The following is a 27,234-nucleotide window of genomic DNA, read 5'->3' as shown; positions in this document are numbered from 1 at the left end:
ATGTTAAAGTTAATATTCCCAGATTGATGGAGTGTAGTATTGTTCGTATATGATACAATATTTATGCTAGTTTCTTCCTCATTGGAATTATTCCTTCATTCTATGGTTCATCTGCAATTCAACAAAAAGATTCATGTTAAATTCTTCAATTGCTGATTGAAAAAACAATTTGAGCATTTGTTTAACACTCTCTGGCTTGTCGCCCTAAATTTTGCTCATTTTATTGAGCTACCCCTGTGTTTTCTTTTTCTAGTTGTTGATGGTACAATTTCAGATCATGGCTGGAATCAAATAACTGGATCGCAGCTGACTGAGAAACAAGCTGATAGTGAGTCCGCTACAATTGAAACTAATTTTAATGACCTGATTTGATTCCAGGTTTTTGGTATAGTTTGCTAAAAGGGGGTGAATAGGCACTTTTCCATTTTCTTCATCTCTACCAGCATCAGGCTCTCCAGAGACACTTTTAGCTTTACTCTGCCTCAGAAAGATACTCCAGTCTGTTTTACTCTTAAAATTTTCCATTTTCTTTTGCTGTAAAAATAGAAGAATAAAGCAGCCGATACCCAAACTGCAATTACAAAATAGGATTCCAGACTATCTCAAAAAAAAAATTACATTGATCAGAAGCTCCATTTTCAGACTAGAAAAAATTGGTGGGTTATGGCAATCTGAATTGAAATTAGGACATAACTGGGGAACAGTAAAAATATTTTTTCTCTTGGGTGTAATCATCACCATCTAATCCACTAATACAGGTTTCCTCCTGTATGCTTGATTCCTGTTCAGAAAGACATTTGGATGATTTTCTCAACCAAGCAAAACAGGGGATTTGAACTTGTACCTTGGAATAAGACTAATGCTCAGGGTATACCAAGAAATATTCTCAAAATGTATTAAAAGATCCAGGAAAAAATGTTTTTTCAAAGAAATTCAAATTATAAAATGAGCTGAAGGAATGTAATAGGTTTTTCTAATTGCTAAGGGTCTTAACCTTTGGCAATCTCCATGCCATTGGGTAATTTATGTGTTTTGAGAATTGTTTTCACTGTGTCGGTCAAATAACAGTAATAAATTGTGAGAACTAGATGTGCCATTTTTGTATGGCTCCATAGACTAGGTTTTCTAGTAACTCTTGGTTCACCAAATACAAGGGATTACATGCTGCTTTATAATCTGCTGTCTTTTGATAATTACCAGTGCTGCACAATGATTAATTTCAGTTCACAAGCAAAAAAAAATAAATTTTCCCATCAGAATTCATTTGTTCTGGAGAGGCCTATACTTTGAACAGGTTTTGGTTCCTATTTGTACATTTATAAACATGTGGGTGTTACACATTTGCATTTTCACTCACTTTTCTATTTTCTATTGCATGGATTATCCATATTTCTATAAATTAGCTTTCTTTGTTCTTAAGATGAGTGTGCTTGTTTGCAAGCATGTTACCTCTGAACACCATTTTAATATCTCAACGGTGATGAGGGATTTCAACTTCTCAGAAAATTGGGTCCATCTAGAAACTACCCTTTACATTTCTACAAAAACTGGATTTACGTTACTCTCAGAGTCAGTTAAACTTCAAACAAACTCAATAAATTCCTCTCACCACTTAAGTTCACAAAATAGTTTATTTTTGTGTACATGTGCTAATGCTACATTACTGCTTCATCAGTTTCTTTTTATTTACACCACACTGTAGACATTAATGTATGATAATAAAATGTATTGGCTTCTGCAGATACTGAACAGTTGTTTAGAAAAGTTATAATCGACGACCAACATTATAATTCGCAGCCTGTAAGAGATGACAACCAGCGAGTGCAGACTACCAACAGTAAGTCACACAGATAATAGTCTTCCTCACCCTCTTTTTATTTAAGGCATGTTTCCCCTTTTTTGTCTGGTTCCTCCGGTCAGTGTGTGCAGATAAACGTTCTTATTGAATGATCCTGACTTTGAAGTGGTTCTAGAATTTGTATGAAATGGAGCGGGATGACTCTCACCATTTTGGAATTTCCCAGTGATCCTCAATGGTAAAATGCTTAGACTTCATTCAGCACCATTTCCTAATACTCCATCCTGTTGGAATGAACAATTCATTAAACATTGTCACAAATAAATTCACTTACCAACACAGTGAAGCATCACTGCAATCCAAGCCTCTCATTTATACTCAAGTGTTTTGTACATTACAGCGTTGAGTAAAATCTCATTTGGAACTTCAATTGACAAAATTACAAGTTAAAGTCACAAAAACCCAATTTAAAACAAATTATAATGACGATATTAATTACTTGTCTTCATTGTTCAGACCTTTGAGTATAGGAGTTGGGACGGCATGTTGAGGTTAAGGACGTTTTGCAGGATGAAAAATGACAATGCAATCAGGCAGAGTCAATATGGTTTTATGAAAGGGAATTTGTATTTGACTATTGGAGTTCTTTGAAGGAAGTAACAAGCTAAGTACATAAGGATTACTTGCTGATGATTTTTTTTCTGACGGTTATTAGTCTGTGGCATTGATAGCAGTGCAGACAGGGTCATTGAATACTTTTGAGGCTAGATAAGATGGTAAAAGAGGTAACAGATGAGTATGGATAGAGTTGGTTACCCAGCAGGAAGCATCGAATTGACAAAAAATAGGTCATTTTTATGTCGGCAAGGTGTAACATGCGCGTGTAACTAGAATCAGTGCTAGGGGCCCAACTATTTACAAACTTTGTCAATGCCTTAGATGAAAGGATCTAATGAATGGCTAAAATTGCAGATGACACAGAGAAATGTAGCAGAGTAAGCTCTGAAGAAAATAAATGGAGTCTGCAAAGGGATATCGATCAATCAAGTGATTGGGGGGAAAAGTTATCAGGCGAAGCATAATGTGGGAAATTGTAAACTTGACAGTTTTGGCAGGCAGAATAGAAAAATGACATATTACTTAAATAAAGATTTCAGAATGCTGTGTTACATAGGGATCTGATATTTTGGGACATAAAATGCAAAATGTTTGTGTGCAAGTGCAAGTGTGAACAAGTGATTGGGAAGGCAAATGGAATATTATCATTCAAAGGGAAATAGAATATAAAAGTGGGAATGTTTTGCAGCAGTTGTACAGGACATTGTTAAACATTAAGAATGCAAACAAAAGAGAATAAGAACCAGGAGCAGGAGGTGGTGATTTTAGACGATCATGGCTGATCTGATTGTGGCCTTGACTTTCCTGTGCCCCAGCCCATACCTCTGACTCCCTTGACAATCGAAAACCGAATTTAGCCGAAAAAGTATTCAGTGACCCTAACTGCACTGCTATCAGGGAAGAAAATGCCACAAACTAATAATACAAAGATAATTTTTTTTCTGAAGGTCAAGTGGGAAACCACTTATTTTTAAACAATGTCCCCTGGTGTGTACAGTTTTGGTTATCTTACTTAAAAAAACCACATAATATCAGAAGTGGTTCAGAGAAAGTTCACTCCATTTTTGGGATGACTGAGTTATCTTTTGAAGAAAACTTGGACAGTTTTGGCTAGTATCCATTAGAGTTTAGGAAATAAAAGGTTATCTTCTTGAAACATACACGATTCTGAGCAGAGTTGACAGGGTAGATGTTGAAACGATGTTTCCTCTTGTGAGAATTACAGAGTTATAAATAAAGCATGTCTCATTTAAAACAGAGATAAGGAAAATATTTTTCTGTCTAAGGGTTGTGAATCAGTGGAATCCTCTTCCAGAGTATGGTGGAGACAGGGTCCTTGAATATTTTTAAGGCAGAGTTAGATTCTTGACTAACCAGTGTGTGAAAAGCTTTAAGAGATAGGCACCAAAGTGGAGTTGAGGCCACTGTCAAATCAGTCATGACCTTCTAAAATGGTAGAATAGGATCAAGATACTAATTGACCTACTCCCATTCCTAATTATATTTTGTAGTGTTTGTACCTTTAGAAACTTGGTCAACCTTGTTTGCTCTGGGCTCTTTGAATGAGGACCTTCATCACAGAAATCAGTTAATTTTCTATCCCTGCTTTGAGAGGCTACCGCCATTGTAAGTTCCTGACATCTAGACTCAAGCCCTCTAGCTTTTGACTATCTTTGAAGAATGACAAAATGCAATTTAGGTGCATTGTTGTGCATACGTTCTGTATTGTTAGCTTTTACCCAGAAAAGGTCCAAGTAGGCTAGACAAAAGCAATTCCATGTATAATGGTTGATTCTCGAACTTCCCTTAATCAGGTATCCATCGATTACATCTGTAAGGTAGCTACTTGGAATACCTCATATATGTTTACCAATTAATACTGTTTAAATCCGGCCACCAGAAAGGATAGTGTTAAGGGTTCTGAGGAAGGGTCACTGGACCTGAAATGTTAACTCTACGTTTTCTCCTCCACGGATGCTGCCAGACCTGCTGAGCTTTTCCAGCAACTTTGTTTTTGATAGTGTTAAGGGTCTTGTGGTACAGTAGTAGTGTCGCTGTCTCTGGGCCAGAATGTGGAGATGCTGGTATTGGACTGGGGTGGACAAGGTCAAAAATCACATGACACCAGGTCATAGTCCAACAGGTTTATGTGAAACCACAAGCCTTCGGAGTCTCGCTCCTTCTTCAGGTGTTAGTGAGAGAGGTGGCATCACACAGAATTTATTAGCAAAAAATCAAAGGGTCATAGGTTTGTTCAATACATTTGTATCAGTTCTAAGAGGGCTGTTAAATCTTTAATCAGTTAGAAAGGAGATGCAAGTTTCGATTGATTAATACACAAATTCCAGAATTTCTTTCAAGTCACTGCCCCGAGATAACTAGATGTTTTATTAGTGTACCAGAGGTGACGTCACAGCTCAGACAATACATTTTAGATGTGAGGCCTTGTTTAGAATAACTGGTTTTATTTTGAAAGTATGAATTTATAAAATGCCACATTAACAGTCCACAAATTGTGTGCTTTTTTAACAAAATAACATGTACTACAAATTACAAATCTGCAAATGCAAATTCACCCCATAGATTTGTGTGTGTCGCCTTGGAGGCCGCTTATCCAAAGATCAGAGGCTGCATGTCCTTGACTGCTGAAGTATTCCCCTACTGGGAGGGAACATCCCTGTCTGGCAATTGTCACGTGGTGTCCATTCATCCATTGTTGTAGCACCTCTATGGTTTTGCCAATATACCATGCCTCAGGGCATCCTTGCTTGCAGCATATGGGATAAACAACGTTGGCAGTCATGTGAGTATCTGCCGTGCACGTGGAGGATGGTGTTCCCATGTGTGATGGTAGTATCCGTGTCGATGATCTGACATGTCTTGCAGAGGTTGCCATAACAGGGTGTATAGTGTTGTAGTCAATGTTATCCTGAAGGCTGGGTAGTTTGCGGCAAACAATGGCCTGTTTAAGGTCTGGCAGTTGTTTGAAGACGAGAAGTGGATGCATAGGGAAGATCTTGGTGAGATGCTCACCATCATTGATAATTTGCTGAAGGCTGCAAAGGACATGGCGTAGTTTCTCCGCTCCCGGGAAGCACTAGACAACGAAGGGTACCCTATCGGTCGTATCCCGTGTCTCTCTTCTGACGAGTTCACTATGGTTTTTCACTGTGGCAAGTTGGAAGTGGCGATCAATGAGTTGAGCTTCGAATCCCGTTCTTATGAGGCCATCTTTCAACACCTTCAGGCGTTCGCTGTATTCCTCCTCATCTGAACACATCCTTTGTATGTGTAGGTCTTGTCCATAGGGATGGCTTTTTTAATATGATTCGGATAGAAGTTGGAGAAGTGCAGCATCGTGAGGTTATTCATGGGCTTGCAGTAGAGTGAGGTATTGAGGTGTCTGTCCTTGATGGAGATGTGTGTGCCCAAGAATGAGACTGATTTTAAACAGTGGTCCATGATAAGTCTGATGGTTGGATGAAACTTGTTGATACCACTATGTAGCTGTTTCAGCGATTCCTCGCCATTAGTCCAAAGGAAGAAAATATCGCCAATGTATCTGGTGTTTAGCGTTAGCCGGAGGCCTGTGCAGCAAAGATGCATGAACATGTTGGCATATTGGGGTGCAAATCTGGTCCCCATGGCTGTTCCATGTGTCTGGATGAAGAACTGGATGAAGGTGAAGACATTGTGGTCGAGGATGAAGCAGATGAGTTGTAGGATAGCACAAAAACAAAAGTTGCTGGAAAATCTCAGCAGGTCTGGCAGCATCTATGAAGAAAAAAATCAGTTAACATTTCGGGTCTGGTGACCCTTCCTCAGAACGGAGTTGTAGGATGGCGCCTGGAAATTTGCATTTGTTGGTATTGATTACTGATGCCGTCATCGTGGGGGATGCTGTTGTGGACTGCCAAAATGCCCATTGTGACGAGGAATGTTCCTGGTTCGATTGGTCCGTGGGGCTGAGTTTCTGTAAGAAATCTGCAGTGTCGTGACAGACGCTGGGGGTTCCTTTTACAATGGGTTTCAAGATGCCCTCGACATAGCCAGAGAGGTTCTCAAACAGGGTCCCATTGCCTGATACGATGGGATGTCCAGGTGTGTTGTCTTCGTGTACCTTCGGAAAGCAGTAGAAGTCCCCTACATGAGAATTACGTGGGATGAGAGTGCGTAGGGTACTCTGGAGGACTGGATCAAAAGTCTCGATTAATCTGTTGAGTTCAGGGGTGTGTTCTTTGGTCAGATTGGCAAGTGTAGTTGTAGTGTACCAGGTTATTCAGTTGTCTGTGTACTTGCTTGCAGAAGTCCGTTCTATGCTATATGACGATGGCTCCTCCTTTGTCTGCTGGTTTAACAATGTTGCAGTTGGTCTTGAGAGCATGCATGGTGTTGCATTGTACTTGGGTGACGTTTTGCACTACTTTGTGACTGTGGCTGATGAATCTGGTGTTCACACATTCCCTGACGTCTTGAGCATACATGTCGAGCCCAGGGCAACGGCCCTCCGGAGGGGTCCAATTCAACTCCTGCTTTAGCTACTCCACCACGCATCTCTCTGTCAACTGTTCTGGTTCTTTTGGTTGTCTCATGGGCTCACTGCTAACATCTTGGAAGAATTCCCGGAGTCTCATTCGTCTGATGAATTCCTCTGTCTGCTGCGAGAACGATGGGGTCCATTTTGATGGTGGGCCAGAAATTGAGCCCTCGGCTGAGAACTTTGATCTTGTCTGGTTGAAGGGTGTGGTTTGGTAAGTTGATGATGGTTTTCTCCGTGGTGGTACCATTTTCAACTGTGGTACCAGGGGAGGCCTGACTACTGCTGGTGGTGTTGCCAAGTTTCTCCAATTTCTTGATCTTGTGTTGCATGTAGGTGGTGTATTCCTGTTGCCTCGTCTGTTTGGCAGTGTCTTGTACTGTACTGCTGTCACTTGAGCGCAAGCTGTGAATATGGACTCCACCTAAAATGCATTGTCTGACCAGAGATGTCACTTCCGGTATGATGATGAAACGTTTAGTTATCTCGGCGCAGTGACTTCGAAAGAAATTCTGCAGTTTGCCATTTAATCAATCGAAACTTGCATATCCTTTCTAACTGATTAAAGATTTAACAGCCCTCTTAGGTTTGTTTAATACATCTGCATCAGTTCTATGACCCTTTGATCTTTTGCTTATAAATTCTGTGTCTGATGCCACCTCTCTCACTAACACCTGAAGAAGGAGCGGGACTCTGAAAGCTTGTGTTTTCAAATAAACCTGTTGGACTCTAAGCCGGCGTCGTGTGATTTTTTTGATCTGGGCCAGAAGGTGTGGGTTCAGATCCCACCTGCCAGAATTGTGTCATTAACATGTCCAAACAGGATAGGGGAAAGAATTAAATGAATGTTTTCACCAGTTCTGTTTGGCTGCAGGGCCAAAAGATAACTGCTCAACATTCCCTGTTTGTTACTGTTGTGATATCCTTATATATAGTCAAAGTTCTGCAATTTAAGAAAACATAGACAATTAAATCCCACGTGCAGGGGCTAGCTCAGTTGGCTGGATGTCTGGTCTATGATGCAAAGTAATGGCAGCCGTGTGCGGTCAATTCCCGCACTGGCCGAGGTTACCATGAAGGACTCTCCTCAGCCTTTCCTGAGGAGTCGTGATAGTCAGGTTAACGGGAGAGCAGCCCTGTAGTCTGGTAAGACTGTGGTGACTTCATCTTTACCTACACAGATATTACTAATGTAGAGTTATGAAATAATATTTGCAGCTTATTTTTATCTAGGTTCTTTTATTTCTCTATATAATGCTTTGCATTGCAGAACAAAGTCATCTTGATTTTGACCACAAGGACAGGCTTTACAATGATCCCATTCATGAATCAGACTTGTCCATAGGCGAAACTGAACTTACTTTTTTTTAAGAAAGATATTGACAAGTACTTACTTTGTGGTGTTTTAAGTTTTATTTTATTGTCCTATAATTAATACAAAATGGTGACTATCATTAACTACTTCACTCACACAGGCTAGGAAAAGTGGCAATTAGTACACGTCGGTGACTCTTCAGTAAAATCGCCATAGGGCTTCTGTCTCCCTAAAGATGTATATTTATGTATTCAGTATATTTTCCGTATTGACAATCAGAAAAGCAGGAAAACTACTTGTGCATGCCACGTGAAAAGCTAGCAAGTTACCATTTAGTATAAATGTGACACAAGCAGTTGTAAACTCAGGGACTAAGTTAAATGATATCCTATGGTGATGCAGTATTAAGAGAATACAGTTAATAAGAGACTAAAATTTGTGATAAAAATTGCAATTTTAATCCTAGTCAGTTGGCCCCAATCTTTGGAAGCAAAGTTGTCAGTTGAAATGGCAAAATAATCATTTAGTTGTCTTCAAGTACTATTTTGTTATTTATAAATATTTTCTATGAAATTATAAAACAAGTGAATTTATAATTTTGAAACTTTTGCTTTCAAACGAAAAAAGCAAAACAATTTTATGACTAAACAACAATTCATCAAACTCTGTGAAACAAGACTAAAGTTAGGATATTTGTCTTAAGGTTTCAAATTCAAGTTGAAATTAAATTTAAACTATTTCTGATTAAATCAAAACTTAAACACCTTCCAAAACTTCTTTTTGCCTTTTTGAAGTGCCATTCCAGCAGCCCTCTGCTCTTTACAATAGCCATGTTCACGTACAAACAGACAATGAAACCTTGTCAAGCTTATTAAGTGAAAGGCATAGAATAAAAAAAGAAGTACTACGTAGAAAGGAACCATGTGACCCATTGAGAATGAACGACCACAAACAAAGTGCAATCCAGCTGTCTCCTAGTCCTAAAATTTTTGCATATTGCTGTTTTCTTTTGGTGCGTCAATTATTTATCCAGTTCCCTTTTACAGAATACGACCGAATCTGACCTTACAACCCTAACCAACGATATGTTCCTGATCCTAGACCTTTGTTGCATTTAAAAAAAAATGATTTTCCTTTTGTTACTTCTATTTTGCCAACCACTTTAAATCTCAGCACTCCTTTCATTAAGCCTATGGACCATTGTAAATGGTTTTGCTTTACTTGCTCTATCCAAACTATTCATGATTTTAGACACCACTATCAAATCACCAGTATAAGGAAAGCATGCCAAGCTTCTTCAGTCTATCGTGTATCTGTTCTGTATACTTACCAAAACATCATGGATTTCCTAAAGTGTTTTGACCAGAATTGGAGACAATATTCCAGCTGGGGCCAAACTAATGTTTTATTCGAGGTTAATAAAGCTTCTTGGCTGTTGTATACTATGCCTTTATTTATAAATCTTAGGATTCCGTCTGTTTTGTTAACTACTTTGTTCACATATCCCGCTACCTTCACAAATTTATGTATGGTACGCACAGGTGTCCTTTTTGCTTCCACCTCTTTATAATTGTACCATTTAACTGGTATAGTTTTTCTTTATTCTTACTACCTAAATTTTTTTTTGGAATATATTTCATCTGTCATGTATCCACCTTTCCATGAGTCCTCTGAAAATCCATCATTCACATAGATGTTCAGTCGAACTTAAGTTTTGTTGAAAAAAGATACATTTTTGTCAAAGCTTTTCAACTTGTACTCGTCAGGACAGTTTGCAAGAATATTAGTATAAAGTGGAACAACATTTTTATACTGTATGAACAAAATGAGCTGAATATTTGCAGGTTGACTCTGGTGGAGACGCTGTGGAGAATGCATAGTTAGATGGTGACTGATAGTTAACTGCCCTTGAGAAATTAACCAGAGAATGGCTGATGGCTCTTTGAAACAGGTGCAGTATGTGAACATTTTGCCTTGGTTTAAGTTTAAAGATAGCATGGCAGTTAACTGTGAGTTCATCAACTAACTTGCCAATCAGCACACTCTGCTCAAGTAGAACAATGTTGTTCTCTTTTACATTAGTATTCTTGCAACTTGTCCTGATGACTGCATGACAAGAAGCCTCCACAACGTGTGTTTTTTCAGCAACGTTTACTCCATTATTGTTGGCTGTCCACATGATACCATCATTCTTAAGGGAAGCAAGCAGCACTTATCAAATACATTTCCAATGACAAGTGATAGGGTGAATTTTCTGCTGATTATGAATTTTATGTCTAGTAAATGTTCCTGTAATTTATTAGAAAGAAAATCCATGTTTCAGCAATACCTCAGCAGTTGGAAATTTGACACAAAACATATTGGAAAAACAATTCTGTTTGGAACAGGTAGTGGCTACTCTGCTGAGCAAACTTATCTTTTTCTCAGATGGTCAAAAGCCTGACATAATTTCTGTTTCTATTTGCTGTGCTGTTAGACTACAAACTGTGTACCAGAGGTGTGTTTCACAATCAGAGTCTAATGCGTTAATTATTTTCCTTCATAGGTCAGTTCAGTAATACCTGCCGATTATGCGGAGCGATCTTTTCACAAAAGAGTGGCTTGGTGGACCATATTCAGTTTGTACATCAAAGATATAAGCCTCATGTATGTACACTCTGTGATCAGAAGTTTCGACGACCATCAGAACTCAAAACACATGTCGAACGGCGCCATGACAGTGAGTCTCATCTTCAACAGGGAAGTCTATCCGGGACATTTTACCAGCAATTTCTCCCAGATTTACTACATTCACCATGAATGCCGGAACTGTGCTAAATAATTCCAGCAATTCTGATGTCTTTTTTATATTTTTACAAAGCACCGATGATATTGTTATTTCCAATTACTTTAAACTAGTAATTCAAATGCCTCTCCTGCATAAAATAATTGGTCATCTTTCCCCTTCCCCTCCCCCATTTCTGAAGAAGGGTCTCGACCCAAAACGTTAGCTTTCCTGCTCCTCTGATGCTGCTTGGCCTGCTGTGTTCATCCAGCTCTACACCTTGTTATCTCTGGTCATCTTTCTATTTCATTTCAGGTTTTATTGTTTGGTAATTAATTTACTAATTAAAGCTGATAATACCTGTAGATCTCATCTACAAATAATTTTCCTTTGTGTTTCTCAGATTATCACTTTAAAATAAATAGAAACATTATTTTTGAATTTAATCTTTATTTGCAAGTTAGTACAGCCATCACTTTGAAAATTAGGCTTGCATCTTTAATACAGTTCATTGTCTGAGCTTGGAGCATAATTGTGCATTTTTTCTGGCTTATAGATTGCTTATATGATGTCCAAATTAGCAATATTAAATTTGTTGAAAACAGGCTGTTAAAATCACCAGGCATGTTACCAATAAAGGTACAAGCCATGTAGAATACCCTTGATGTAATTTTTTTTTTACATCTTTCTGATTTTTTTTCTTTTGTGGGTTTCCTATCCCACAGCAGCATCTCATGAAAGAACAACCTGTGTGAATGAAACAGCTAGAGACATGCCTGTGAGTGTCACGTCTCATGGTAAATGTTTTTATATTTTCGATCTTTGAATGTTAATGTTAGCCATTAGGTGTCAGTCTTGGCTCACTGGGAGCACTGTTGTCTGAGTCATAATGTCACATATTCAAGTCCCATTTCAGCCCATAACCAGAATGAAACTCGAATGAAGTAATGAGGAGAGGTTGCATTATCACAAGTGTTGTTGTTAAACACTTCTGCCCCATCAGATTGAGGTAGAGATTCCTTGATGCAATTAGTTATAGAACTAGTATTCTTCTAGTACGCTGGCAGTTATTTGTTCCCTAAATGAACACGATAAAAATAGATTATTTAGTTAATTGTTATGTTGCTTTTTGGGACCTTTCTATACCTCAAATGGCTGTTGCATTTCCCTGCATTCAACATTCTGGTGGTGTGACCCTTCTAAATTTGCTTTTTCTCCACAAATGCTGCCAGACTTGATGAGATTTTCCAGCAATTTCTGTTTCTTTTTCATTTTAAAATGGAGACAATTTGCTCAAGTCAGAGGCAGTGCCAAATGTATTCTCAGACTCTTTACTGCATCCTTCATTAAAGCTCTGAAGATTAGGCTTCAAAGTAACCTGCTGTATTTGGACTTCTAGAAGATGTTCAACAGGTACCTCACAAAAGGTTAAGTCATAACATAAGAGCCCCGTGCTAGAGTAGTACTTTGGCATGGATAGGAAATTGTCTAACGAGCAGGAGACAGCAAGTGGGGATAAGGTGTTCTTTTTCAGGTTCGCAACCTGTAACCAGTGGGTTTCCACAGGGATCAGTGCTGAGACAGTAACTATTTACAATATGTATTAATGACTTGAGGAAGGAAGTGAATGTAATGTAGCGGATTTGGAGATAACACAAAAATAGGTAGAAAAGCAGGCTACAAAGGGGATACAAAAATTTACAGTGAAATATTGATAGGTAAGTAAGTGGGCATAAAGTTGGCAAATGGAGCATTATGAGGGAAAATGTGAAGTTGTTCATTTCGGAAAAGAACATTTATTTAAATAGAGAAAAGTTGCTACACAAAGGGACTTGGGGGTACTTGTGCATGAAATAATGGAAAGCTAGCACACAGGGGCAGCAACTAATCAGGAAGGCTAATGGAATGTTGGCCCTTATTTCAAAGAGTTTGAAGTTTAAGAGTAGGGATGTCTTACTACTACTGTGCAAGGTGCTAGTGAGACCACATCTGGAGTACTGAGAGCAGTTTTGGTCCACTTATTTAAGGAAAGATATCATTTTATTGGAGGAGGTTCAGAGAAAGTTGACTAGGATGATCCCTGCTAAGAAGTGATCATCTTTTCGAGCAAAGATTAAACCGGTTTGGACCTTACTTACTGGAGTTTAGAAGAATGAGAGGTGATCTCATTGAAACATATAGAATTCTTAAGGGATTTGAAAGGGTAAATGCTGAGAGGATGTTTCCCCTCATGGGGCAGTCTAGGACATAAGGGCAAGGTCTTGGGATAAAGGAAGGGCAATTTAAGACTGAGTGGAGGAGGAATTTCTTCTGAGGGTTGAGTCTATTTGGAACTCCTTGCCACAGAGAGCTGTGGGGACAGTATCCTTGTGTATATTTAAGGCTGAGATAGATAGGTTCTTGATCAGTAAGGGAATCAAGGGTTACAGATGGAAGGCAGGAAAGTGGGCACGAGGAGTGTCGGAACAGGCTGGAGGGATTGAATGGCCTACTCCTGTTTCTGTTTCTTATGGTTCAACCTGTTACACACAGTCATAAATCACACAAAACTATCTCGATATTGTGTGAAAGGTGTGTTGATAATTATGATGACTTTTTGTTGGATAATGACGGTGTGATATTAGGACACAGCATAAATAATGTACTTATTTAAAATCAACATATACTATGAAATACTTCAATAGCTCCTTTTCATTTCAGACTAGCTTCTAAAAATTAAAATGTCCTACTTGTGATCAAGGAAAAAAGTTTAACTAATTAGTAATGATTTTATTGTCTGCCAACATCCTGTCAAATCTCCTCAGCTGACAGATTATTTGGTAAACACAATCAGGAACATTTGTCAACCAGTACCCAGCATTTAGCTCTAATTTGGAAGATTTCATCTTTTTAAAAAAAAAAACCTCTCTTTTTGGAATTCACTAATCCACACTGCGGTGGACACTGTATAAAATAAAGGAGACAGATGTTTTTAATTGGTAATGGCTTAAAAAGTTATGGGGAGTGTGCAGGAAAGCTCAGAGATGAGATCAACAATGATCATATTAAATGGCGGAGCAGGCTTGAGGGGCTGAATTGCCAACTCCTGCTCTTAGTTCTTATGAATTGGGCAATTCAGCCGAACAAGATCTCTCTCATCAAAACTCGCTGTGTGTTGTAGGAGACTGTGAGGCCATTAGCAGTACTTCAGCCATGAGTTTCATTGGTTTCATCTGTTCAGAACTGGCTGGGTTAGACACATTGCCTGTGCTCAGTTGAGAGTTTTACTGCAATGCTTGTACAGATGGAAGGTGTGACATTCCAAAGAGATGATGAGTTAACTTTTGTTTTGGTAATTTGGAAATTTCTACAAGCGGCCAATTTACTCATTCTGTGTTTGATAGCAACCATTTTAAATCCAACAAGAGTCAATTTTGAAAAAGAATCTAAAGAGCATCGTTTTCTTCTAAAAATAAATCAATTTAGGATCTACTTTCAAAGCTTGTGGTCATGACATTTGACATAATAATATGTAGCTTTCCTGCTTACAGATCACTTGCCCAAGATTCAGATATATAATGTTGCACCTTTGGTCAAATCCTACATCAATGAAAATGGTGAACAGAAATTATCAGGTAGGGCTTAAGTCTGTTTTGTTTAAACACACAGGCTATTATTATGCAAAAGGAAGGAAACTGAAAATAATTCTACTTAGTTTAATTACAGTATTTTGTTTTTACTTTGCACATTTTCCTGCCCTGCAGATGAAATGAAATTTGTCCAAGATGCTATCAATCAGGTTAACACTGCCAGAATTATGACTGTGAGAAACAAAAAGGCAATCAAAAGACCTAAGAGTAAGTTACATTTTCCCAATGCTCTTTACAATCTGAAAAGTTTAGCCTTATGCCAGGACAAGATTTGGAAGGCTCTGGCAGTTCCCCTGTTATTTGCTTAAGTAGCAACTTTTTATTAAAACGCCAGACTGACCATTCAGTTATCAAGGAAATCACAGAAAAGCTTAAATTGTGTACTTATCAATGTTCACAGTGGCACACATATCACTTGGAATTCTAATGAAAGGTGGCTGGACTCGAAACATTGGCTTTGTTTTTCTTTCCAGGGATGCAGCCAGACCTACTGAATTTCTCCAGAAACTTTGTTTTTGTATCCTTTGAGAGTCACTGGATTTTCCTTTTACTTGTAAAGGGACCTAGTGGCCAAAAATAATTTTCTGACTGATGTTTCACGTTACCTTTCCAAAGACCAAACAAAATCATAAAATGTTAATCCAGTAGTAAAGAAAAGAATTCCAAAGTTGGTTCTAAGCATAACTGTGTGATAATCACTTCTACATAAATTAGTCTTCAATTTTGTTTTGTGCTTTAATTTTGCACAGTAAAGCATTTAAATGGTAATTAGTTAACTACTATTTTAATAGGGATTAAATGATTTAAGTTGTCTAATGCTTTCTACACTGTCACAATCATCTAGTCAAAATCCTGGAAATCTCTCCAAACAGTACAGTGCTTGTACCTTCATAAAATGTACCACAGAGGTTCTAGAAGCTGATTCACCAATTTTTTGAGGAATATTGGGAAATGGGCAACAAATGCTGGCATAGCCAACAGGACACATCTCATGAATAAATAATAAAAAAATTCCTGCTCAAAATATTTCCAAATTGAGAAATTTCTAGTTTTAGATTTTGTTCAGGAGAATGGTACATTCTTAATGCTTCAAAGAAACTAACAAATCAGACTTTCCAGACGCCTGGAATCATGAATTACATTTGTCTGGATCTGCCATTGGTTTGTTGCCTGATCCTGCAATCGACTTGAACATTAATTTGCAAAGTCAACATTCTGACTTCAATTAATGAACACTTTTTTTGACAAGGTGATATCTGGAACACATTTTTCTGAAACAATGTTGAATTTTGCTGCTTTGAAAACTGCTTGTTTCATATTCCAAACTTTTTTTTTCCAACTTCACTCTACAAAAATCAAGCTACCTTTGTCCTTATAGATCAGCAATATGGATGATTCCTGTGCTGTGTCACATAAATACACTGATTCAGAGAAAAAGGATGCTGTGAATGTTACAAATTATTGCAAAACTTTGGAACATAAAACAAAGAACTGCAGATGCTAGTAATCTGTAACAAAAACAGAAATTGATGGTGAAGAGTCACCAGACTCAAAACATTAACTCTACTTTCTTCTCACACCTGCTGAGTTTCACCAGCGATTTGTTTTTGTTTGCAAAATGATACCTGTTCCTTTTCCTTTTGATGATCTGAGGTACCGGTCAGGTGGGATGCGCCCCAACATCTCTGCCATGATTTTCTATTCTACATTTAGCAGCAAGGCAATTATTTGTTTTCTTCTCAGTTTTCTTTCCGGACCTTACGGTTATGGACATTAAAAATGACTTTTTTTTGAGTCATGGACAATGGAACATCTCCTGATTTTTTTTTTATTACTCATTAATGGGTTGAGGGCATCGCTGACTAGGCAGCATTTATCACCCCTCCCTAATTGCCCAGAGGGAAGTTCAGAGTCAACCACATTGTGTTAGGTCTGCAGTCATATGTAGGCCAGACCAGATAAAGATGGCAGTTTCCTTCCCTAAAGGACGTTAGTGAACCAGATGGGTTTTTCCTGTGATTGACAATGGATTCATGGTCATCATTGGACTCTGAATTCAATAGGGGAACTACGAATCTAATGTTGACCATGAATCCATTGTCAATTGTCAGAAAAACCCATCTGGTTTACTGACGTCCTTTAAGGAAGGAAACTGCCATCCTTACCTGGTTTGGCCTACATGTGACTTCAGACCCATAGCAATGTGGTTGACTCAGAACTGCGCTCTGGGCAATTAGGGATGGAGAATAAATGCTGCCTAACCAGCGACACCCTCGTTGTGTGAATGAATTAAAAAAAAATGTTCCATTGTCCATGACTCAAAAAAAAGACCTATAATATGCAGATGGGAGATGCCTTGTTCCTGAACTGCTTGTTGAAAAATGCAAAGGAATAGTTCACCTTGATTCATTGACTTGTTCCTCTTCCTCAATGATTACAAGTGCTTCACCTCAGTTTAAGTCTAATGCTGCCACCTCAGTCGAAGTTGAAAATTATATAGCATGCACAAATCATGTCCTGCTGTGGTCTTTCATTCACCAAATGAATATCCATCTGAACTGTAAATGTTCCATCACCAAGGAAAGGAATAATTGATGTGAACATTGACCTGGTGTCTATTCTGAACAGTGCAATATTGCTCCTTGTGACATTTAAGAGGAATATTACAGCAAGACTGTGCTCAATTTAGCATATTTCTTCCTCCATTGACTGCGAGTGACCTCTTCCTGTTCTGTTTCTACACACTGTGATTGAGATTGCAGACTTAGAATTAGAATTAGCTTTACAGTCACTTGTACTCACGCGAGTACAGTGAAAAGTTTACAAGTCACTACCTACAGTGCCATCTTAGGTACAAAGCAGAAATAAACAAGGTTGCAGGAATCTGTGTGGAGCTGGAGGAACAAAGCAGGCCAGGCAGCATCAGAGGAGCAGGAAAGCTGACGTTTTGGGTCAGGACCCTTCTTCAGAAATGGGGGAGGGGTAGGGGACTCAAATAAATAGAGAGGAGGGGTGGGGCCGGGGAAGGTAGGTGGGATGGTGATAGGTGAGTGCAGGTAGGCAATGGTGGGGGTTGGTCAGTGAGGTGGGAGAGAAGACAGAAAGGTCAAGGAAGCGGGGATGAGAGGGAGGGTTGGTCATGGGATGAGGTCAGGAGTGGGGAGATTTTGAAGCGAGTAAAGTCCACATTGAGACCACTGGGTTGTAGGCTCCCAACGGTACTGCAGCTGTGGCCTAACCAAAGTTTTGTACATCTCCAACGTAATCTCCCTGCTGTTAGAATCTGTGCCACAACTGATAAAAACAAGTGCCCTATAATGTTGCCTTAAGAACCCTAGGAACCTGTCTTGCCACCTTCAGGAATCTGTGGACAAGCACCCAAAGATTCCCCAGTTCTCCTGAACTTCTTAGTGTGCAATTCATGGAGTACTCCCTTGTCTTGTTACTTCTTCCAAAACGCATCCCCTCACACTTACCAGGGTTAAGTTCCATCTGCCACTAATCTGCCCATCTGACTAATCCATCTATCTCCTCATCTGTAACCTAAGGCCTTCTTCCGGTCAACTGCCCATTTAATCTTTGTGTCATCTACCAGCTTACTTATCATCACCCCCTACATTTTCTTATATATAAACAGATCACGAACAATAAGGGACCCTGTGATATGCTAATGGACCTGGCCTCTAACCATAGCAACAGCCTTTCAACACCACCTTCTGTTTCATATCACTAAGCCAATTTTGGATCCCATTTGCTTTTACTGTCTTTATCAGTCTCCCGTCTGGGACCCTGCCAAGAAATATGTATAAAAGATATCAACTGCACTACCCTCATCTACATAACCTCCCTATGACAAAGTCATGCTAACTATCTTTGATCAAACCTCCCCTCTCCACCTGGAAATTAATTCTCTCCTTCAGAATTTTCTCTATTCGTTTCCCTACCACTGACATGAGACTCTCTGTTCTGTAATTTCCTGGTCTCTCTCTATCACCCTCCTTGAAAACTGGAATCACATTAGCTGTGCACCAGTCCTCTGGCAACTCTGCTGTGGTCAGAGAGGTATTAAAATTTGGGATCAGAGTCTCTGTAACTTTTTCCCTGGTATCCCACAGCAGTCAGGATACAGCTCATTCAGACCTAGGGATCTGTCCACTTTTACGACTGCTAAACCCTGCAGTATCTCCTCACTTCCTATGTCAAACTCTCAAGAACCTCAGTTCCTCTTCCACAATTCTGTACCTACATCCTCTTCCCAAAATGAAGACAGGCTTGAAGTATTAACATCCTACCAGTGCCCTATGGCACCACACACAGATTAGGGTCCAAGGGGGCAATGGGACCTTTTGTTGGCCTGGTTATCCTCTTTCCTTTGATATACCTGTAGAATATTTTGGGATTAGTCAATTAGACACCTCCATGGACCCCTGCAATGTTTGCGAATTTCAAGGGAGTAAGCAACTCACTTCAAAGTCTATTCTTCTCCTTTGTGGACAGATAACTTAAGAATGGCAATCCTTTCTGCAGGAGACTCCATGTCATTCAAAACTGCGATTTTAAAATCAGTATTTCCTAATAAGGTATTGTTTTAATGTTATTATCACAGCATCATAAACATGCAGTGATGTAACAAGAATGTATTTTCATGTTAGTTTTGGAATCCATAGCCTAATGGTCTCTTGCTGTCATTTTTATATTTTCAGGAGTGCACAAATGCAGCCTTTGTGGGAACAAGTACTTGTATTATTCTACTCTTTGGAAACACAGGCTGATGCATGGAGGTACACTTCCCTTCAAATCTTACAACTTTTGAGATAATAGGAAATTTATTTCAGCTAATGTGATGAATGGCAAATTCACCGTCTATAAACACACTTACAGCATTTAGTTTCTTCACAGTGTTACTTGCCTTAAAAAAAGCTTAGCAAGTATGAATTCTTTTGATTTATTTCCCAAAATATGTTCAGCAGCTTCTGGGTTTCTCAGGCTAGCAAAGAGGCCTGGTGTCTCCCATGTTGATGGTTGAAAACTTTCTCTTGTGCTTTGTCATTATTGACCCCCAATGTTGGATTGGGATTTTGCAGGAGGCCTTACTATACGAAATTAAAACTTCTTAGAAGTGGGCAGGAAAAGTCAAAGACAAAGAGATCAATGCTGCCATTCTGTACTTACCAGCTGGAAGGAAGTCAGCATTGGGAAGGATGTGCATGGGGGCCACTTGTTCACACCTCAATCTCAGGAAGTCGCGTAGAACATAGAGGGATGTGAACCAAATGGAGCAGAGACAGGAAAGTAAGAAGTGGACCCTCTAGGCTGGAGAGATTCAGTTATGAAGAGAGATTGGTCTGACTGGGTTTGTTTTCTTTAGAGCAGAGGAGAGGTATAAAATTATGAGGGATACAGATAGGGTAGATAGGAAGGAATTCTCCTTTGGAGGGATCAGTGACTGGCGGCAGGGAAGAGGGAGGGGCATAAATTTAAGGTAAAGGACAGAAGGTTTAGAGGAGATGTGAGGAAAATCATTTTCATCCAGAGGATGGCAGGAATCTGGAACCCTCTGCCTCGAAGGATGATAGAGGTAGAAACCCTCATAAGATTTGCAAAGCAAAGCATACAAGGCTATGGACCAAATGCTGGAAATGGGATTAAAATAGTTAGCTGGCTGTTTTTGACTGGTGCAGGCGCAATGGGCCAAAAGGCCTTTTTCTATGCTATAACTGTATCTAGTTGTAATTCGTAATTTATGTGGACCATACATCCAGTGACTCATTACATTTAGTCAAGCTGCTCTCAATAACCTTTCATGTCCAATGAAATTATGTTAGACTAAACTTTAGTTTTCTTGTTTTCAGTACGCACACAACATTAATCAAGGAAGCTAGTGTGGTTATAGTGTAGATTAACATATATAATAATGTCTAAGGTTTTAGAATAGATTTGTAGCTTGGGTTATGGATGTTGAGGTTGGTTGGCTCGCTGAGCTGGTTCATTGTTCCGCAGACGTTTCATTACCCTGCTGGGTAACATCATCAGTGCAGCCTCCGATGAAGCGCCGTTGTGTTTTCCCGCCTGTTATTTAGACTCTGGTGTCCGTTGAGCTGGATTACCTCACTTCTGGTTTTCCTTCGCAATGGAGTGTATATGGGGTCTAGCTCTATGTTTTTATTGATGGCTTTCTTAGTGGAGAACCAGGCTTCTAGAAATTCCTGTGCTTATCTCTGCTTCGCCTGTCCCAAGATCCTGGTGTTGTCCCAATTGAATTGGTGGTTTTTCTTATCCATGTGGATGGAGATGAGTGAGTATTGGTCGTGTCTTTTTGTTGCCAGTTGATGTTCGTGTACTCATGGTTAATTTTCTTCCCATTTGTCCAAAATAATGTTTGTCGCAGTCTTTGCAGGGAATCTTGTATACGACATTGGTCCTGTCCTGGGTAGTGGGTCTTTGGTTCGGGTGGGCAGTTGGCATAAGGTTGGTGTGGGTTTGTGTGCTACTCTGATGCCCAGTAGTCGTAGGAGTCTTGTGGTCAGTTCAAATGTGTTCTTGATGTAAGGTAGTGTGATGAGTGTGTTGGAGTGTGTAGTATCTTCCTGGTGTTGTTCAGGTAATAGGCATCTTCTGACCCAGTTTTTCAGGTATCCATTGTCTTTGAATACTTGGAAGAGGTACTCTTCTCTTTGGTGTAGTTTTGTGCTGCTGCAGTATGTGTCCGTTTAAATAATGTTTCCACGCAACTTTGTTTGTGTGTGTTAGGGTGGTTGCTGTTGAAATTCAGTACTTGGTCAGCGTGTGTGGCTTTCCTGTGTACCTTTGTTAGGATTTCCCCATTGGTCCTGCATTCCACCATGACATCCAGGAATGGGAGCTATTTGTTCTTCTCCTCTTCTCTGGTGTATCTGATCCCGGTGAGGGTGTTGTTTATTAGTTCATATGTCTCCTCTGGTTTGGTCAGTTTAATAATGACGAAGGTGTCATTCACATAGCATATCCATAGTTTTGGCTGGATTAGCGGAAGGGTCATGCTTTCAAGTCTCTGCATCACCGCTACAGCTATTAGTCCAGAGATAGGTGATTCTATGGGTGTCTCGTTGATCTGTTCATATATTTGGCCGTTAAAGGTGAAGTGGGTGGTGAGGCATGGGTCTAGTAATGTCAGCATGTTGTCTGTGGAGATGGTGTCACTAGGGTCTTGTTCTTGTTTTAATAGTGTTACCAGTGTTTCTTTGCTAGAGGTATGTGTATCAATGTATATACAACGATAAAAGCTTTTGACTTTCAAGTTTACAGCTTATGAACGTTTATGTATTTAATAAATACATTTTTACTTGCAGGGAAAAAGAAACATTTCTGTCTACTGTGTGGATCAGGCTTTTTTAGGTCAAAGAATTTGGACATTCACTTCAAGTCAATACATCTTCAGGCCTTTAAGTTCAAGTGTCCTCACTGTGAAAAAGGTTTCAATCGACCTATTGATGCTCAAAAGCACATCATTATTAGGCATACAGGTAGGTTTTCAAGTGACGTGTAAATGTTTATGTTCTGAATAAGAATTGTAATGAATACAAAACATTTCTTTTTCTCTACATTTGCTGCAAGATCTGTTGAGTTTCCCTAACATTGTGTTTATTTCAGATCTCCAGCATCTTTCATTGCTTTCAAGTGTGTGTTCTACCTAGTCACGCATATGGCTAATGATGTAAATTATCCATATTTGATTCTGTTTTAAATATCATTTGAAAGGTAAAAATTATCCCTCTGAATAACCTAACACAATCAATCAATTAAAGGAAAAATAATGAAACTTTCTCTGCAGAGTACAAATTTTGGCAAAAAAATTTGACCAAACACTTGGTAGTTGTGAAAGGACAAAAGGATGACCCAGATGGCTTTCAGTCTGGTGTTCTTGCATCCATAGATGTGTGTCACTAGACACTTTCATTTGTCACTGAATTCTCTTCAGATGCAGTACATTCAGGAGATGTCAAGAGAAAAGTCTTCCAGAAGGCTTGGAGAGGAGGTTTTTCAGTTTGTCAATTCTATCGTGGGATCCTCGAGAGAGTTTTTTCAAAGATTGGAAAGACTGAGCTGGGAGTCTTTCCACACGTTACACAACTGAATTCCAAAACACATTAGTTACAACTCCTGACAGCCTTAAAAACTCTTTTGCTGGAAGTATCATATCTGAGTTCAATTTTTGACTTTAAGAAAAATCTCTTTTCAGAAGTGTCTATATTTAAAAATCTCTATTCAGTGACCCTTTTTAAAATAAAAGCATCTCCTCCCTATTGTAAATGGACTGATTTTCACAATCCTTAAGACATCTTAAGGATAAAACAGATTTGCATTTATAGAATGCCTTAGAGTTCTCAGGATAGCTCAAAGTCACAGTTCCAGTTTCAGCTAATGAATAACTTGTAAAAATGCTAAAATTTATTTGACAGTTATTTGCAAACCTCAAAAATAGCAATGGATAATTAATTCAAAAATACCTAAAGAAATCATTGCATTTGTATGAAGTTAAATAACAAGCTGTTAGCATTCAGAATAGAAATATCCAAGCAAGAATCCAAGTTTCAGAAATTCACAAATACAGCAGCCTTAAATATTCCTGACTTTGTACAAAGTACAAATATTCTGAAGAAATGGCATCATAGGTCTCAGTAGCAGTGCCTGCTTACCCAGTCTCAGTCCAGTCCAGTCTTCCATCAGTTGACAGTGCTACTCAGACACTGAACCTGTCCATTGCAGACAGCATCGGTTTCTGATAAGGACCAAATGGACAGCACCATATTTGGATGAGAACCAGGCAGAAATAATTCTGGAACCTACGGGAACTAAAGCTGAGGCACAGTTCTGCTAGAATATATTTTTAGTCTTCAACAGAAGACATGCAAAGTGCAAGATGCATATAGGAGCCAAAAAAGAACGTCAATGAGAGGCAATATTCTCTCAGACTATTCAGGTGATTGTACAATATATTCAGGATCTCTTAACTGCTCTGTCAGTATACTGCAATCAAACTGTCAAAACATACATCATTACTGAAATGTCATTTTGACAACTGGTCAAAACAAAAATGGTCTTCAGACTCCAGTGCAATGAGGAAGCTGGTTTTAACATAGGCCAGTCTCTCAACTAATTGTTTAATTCGGTACGTACTTCAAAGGCATGAACTATAATAACAATAATAAAAAAAACCGAAAGAACTGCGGAAGCTGGAAATCTGAAACAAAACTAGAAATTGTTGGAAAAGCTCAGCAGGTCTGGCAGCATCTGTGGAGAGAAAGCAGAGGTGACATTTTGGGTCCATTGACCACTTGGGTTCTGAAGAAGGGTCACTGGACCTAAAACGTGAACTCTGATTTCTCTCCATGGATGTTGCCACTCCTGTTGAGATTTTCCAGCAATTTATGGTTTTATTATAATAACAATAGTATATTCATGTAGCATTTCTTTAATTTCCAGATTTGAAGAACTTCATTTGTCGAATTTGTAATAGAAACACAGAGACGGCTTCTGCACTGCAGAATCACATCAAAAAGTACCACTCCCCAAGTAAGTAAACTTAAGTTTGCCATAATTAATAAGGTTATGCCTTGTAAAAACAAAAGCATTGTTCATTTGGATAAGTTTCAACAGTTTGCCAGTGTTTTAAATGCATTTAATTTTATTTCCATATGCTGGGATATATGTCCTATCCCACAGCCAGGACAGACCCTCCAAAGATGGTGTCAGAAGGAAATTGCTTTGGCAGTCTTCAGCATTGACTCTGGACCCCACTAACACTCATGGCATTAACTCAAACATGGGCAAGGAAACCTACCAAACACCACTTAACTGTTCGCCTTGAATTGATAAATCAGTGTTCCTCATGTTGAACACACTTGGAGGAAGGAGAAGGTGGAAAGAACACAGAATGTACAGTGAGAGACTTCGATGTTCATGATATACAATGGCTCAGCAGTACCACAAGTAGCTAAGCTGTCCAAGTCCTAAAGGGTAAATCTGCCAGACTGGATCTTGTGGTAGGTGGTAAAGGGGGCTAACAAGAAGAAAACACCTGCTCGCCCTGTTACACATTCATCTGTCCGGGACAGTATATTGGTGGGAATAACTACCACATAGTCCTTGTGGAGACTACGTCCCATCTTCAGGCCAAAAATACCCTTTGTTATGTTGTGCAACATTACCAATACGCTACATGGGATGAATTCAGAAGATAAGAGTAGCTAAAACTGGATGCGTAATAAGGCACTGTGGGCCATCAGCATCAGAATTACATTCAGCTGCAATCTGTAACCTCATGGCCCATCAAGCAAGGTGATCAACCCTGGTTCAATGAAGAATGCAGGCATACTTAAAAATATGAGGTGCCTTTCCTGATGAAGTTACAGCACAGGACTACTTGCTGCCAATTAGCAGAGGCAACATGCAACAGAGTTGAGCGATCCTGCAAACAATGGAGTAGTTCAAAGCTCTGCAGTCCTTCAAGTCCAGTTGTGAATGGCAGGGAACAACTAACAGGAGGCAGGATTTCCACATATACCACCACCCTACACAGTGGTGAGAAAAACTGAAGTATTTGCAATTACCTTTAGCCAGAATGCTGAATGGAGAATGCATCTCCCCCCACCCCTGAAGTCATCAGCATTACAGTTGGCAGTCTTAGGCAATTCAGTTCAGTGTACATGATGAGAGGGGAATTGACTAAATTATCTTATAGGTCAAAGCATGAGGAATTAAACTGGATTCAAATATTGATTATGAGCCTGGCTGTGAATACCAATGCTCCGTTCAAATTTAGTCTTAAGATCAATTTATCTTCTCATCACTAATCTTGATGCCTTTTCACCTTCTGTGTTAGTTATTTTAAACATTTATTATAAAAAATATTAAAGGTATTTCAGGCTAAAACTAAAATTTGAGCCAAAATTGCACTGAAATGCATTAGCCTTTATTTGGGCAAGTCCTCAGTGATGAAAATTACATGCAGCTGTTCCAGCCAGTCTTCATCCCAAACAAATATGTTTGCCTCTACGAGCATGATCCCTCTAAAGCCCTATTAATTGGCAGCGAGGTTTATTTGTTCATTACAGCTGATCAGTAATACCTAACAATTTTTCTCCGAATTCCAAACTTAAGTTTCTATGTTAAGTAGTTGGCTGCTTTTTCCCTTGGTTATGCTACTCTTGTAGCTCAACAGTGTCTAATCCAGTGGTTGTTGCTTTCATTGAGGGATCTCTTGTTTGCAAACCATGTGGATCAGATCTGCTGCCTAGTCCCACCCAGAGACTTGACAAGTGAAAGTGATCTCAAGATTCAATCAATCGTGCACTATTTCAACCTTTTTGTGGGTTTGAAGTTCTTTAATAATGCTCAGTCCCAATTTGTTGAGAGATCAGGGGCAGCTCGTACCCGTCTTTCCTATTTAACCAGTTTTTCTTTTCTGGTTCCCAATACTGACTAATCCCTCACTGGATAACCATTCCTATTTACACAGGTCTCTTGTTTCTCAATTTTGGACCATCAATCTTTTGAGCGTTTGAGATGAGCCCAACTTTGTCCTTGACTTTGAAAATGAAAAAAATCTGGATCCATTTCTAAAATTGGGTCCAGTATTCCAAGAAAATGACATTATTTTCTCTACTCAGTCATTAATCACAAGCTATTCCAACACTTAGGCTGGAGCACCCCCTTCCCCCCCCCAAAAGAATTCAATAAAAGTGAGATAAAGTGCAATTTGATATTTCTACCATTTAAAATCATGAAAAAAGTAATGGTGTCAGCATTTTATTTAACAAGATTATAAATTTGCTCATAAATATTAGCAGTTATCGGTTGGTCCCAACTAGACTAATAATCATTCATTACCAAAACTGGCAATTGCTATAATTTAAAATTGATATTTCACATAATAATTCATTCATTTGGTTGTATAGCATTGTTCGCTTTAAGTTTTCAACTTAGTTCATTACTGGTATTAGAACCTTGAATGATTTTTTATTCTCAATTTTGGTTTGGCACTGTGAACTGGGAACTGTTAGCTGAAAACAACTTGTAGACTTTGAAACAGCTTGTGATAAAAGGCAAAAAACTGACCAAACAAGGTTTCTTTGTTTGAGAGGACAGGTGTGGAGTCTAATTGGAGGCTGAGTCTTGATTAAAAGGATTCCGACAGACATAGCGACACCGGTAGAGCATTACATTTAAACAGATAGAGGTTGGCTATTGACAAAGTCAGTATTTGAATATTGTTTCCAGCAAATCTGGAAGAGACACAAGAAGATGGTGGTCATTGAATAGTATTTGAGATCTTAGGAAGACAGTCAGACTGTCTTTTAAAAAACTGTTTTCGGAGGAAACAAGTTTGGTTGCTAACAGGACAGCATGAAGATTTGAAAGTTCCCTGCCTAATCTCTTACACCACCTTTTGGAAGCCCAAAGAGTAGAAAGCGGAGTTATAAATATTGCTGCTTTTGCCTGGATGAACAGAGGTGATCCTGATCGGCAGTTCCAGAAAAGCAACCAAGAAGTATACATGAGAGATAGTAGGAACTGCAGACGCTGGATGAACAC

General features: G+C 39.0%; 1 protein-coding gene across 1 annotated transcript in view; it reads left to right on the top strand.

The window, feature by feature from the left end:
- LOC109935976 (zinc finger protein 430-like) overlaps window positions 1–26,533 on the top strand; it is a 32,164-nt gene extending 5,631 nt beyond the window's left edge. Inside the window, exons 2-11 of the mRNA XM_048613363.1 lie at window positions 254–328; window positions 1,742–1,837; window positions 10,814–10,987; window positions 11,758–11,829; window positions 14,563–14,646; window positions 14,776–14,868; window positions 19,365–19,442; window positions 21,990–22,163; window positions 24,124–24,213; window positions 24,364–26,533. Of these exons, the coding sequence (XP_048469320.1) occupies window positions 254–328; window positions 1,742–1,837; window positions 10,814–10,987; window positions 11,758–11,829; window positions 14,563–14,646; window positions 14,776–14,868; window positions 19,365–19,442; window positions 21,990–22,163; window positions 24,124–24,213; window positions 24,364–24,425 (998 nt within the window). The 3' untranslated portion in view covers window positions 24,426–26,533. The remainder of the gene's footprint in view (window positions 1–253; window positions 329–1,741; window positions 1,838–10,813; window positions 10,988–11,757; window positions 11,830–14,562; window positions 14,647–14,775; window positions 14,869–19,364; window positions 19,443–21,989; window positions 22,164–24,123; window positions 24,214–24,363) is intronic.
- The last annotated feature ends 701 nt before the right edge of the window (window positions 26,534–27,234 follow it).

Source organism: Rhincodon typus, chromosome 28 (genome assembly GCF_021869965.1).
Source record: "Rhincodon typus isolate 14 chromosome 28, sRhiTyp1.1, whole genome shotgun sequence".
NCBI lineage: Eukaryota > Metazoa > Chordata > Chondrichthyes > Orectolobiformes > Rhincodontidae > Rhincodon > Rhincodon typus.
Note: the sequence above shows the minus strand (reverse complement) of the source record. Positions and strands in the feature narration are given on the sequence as shown.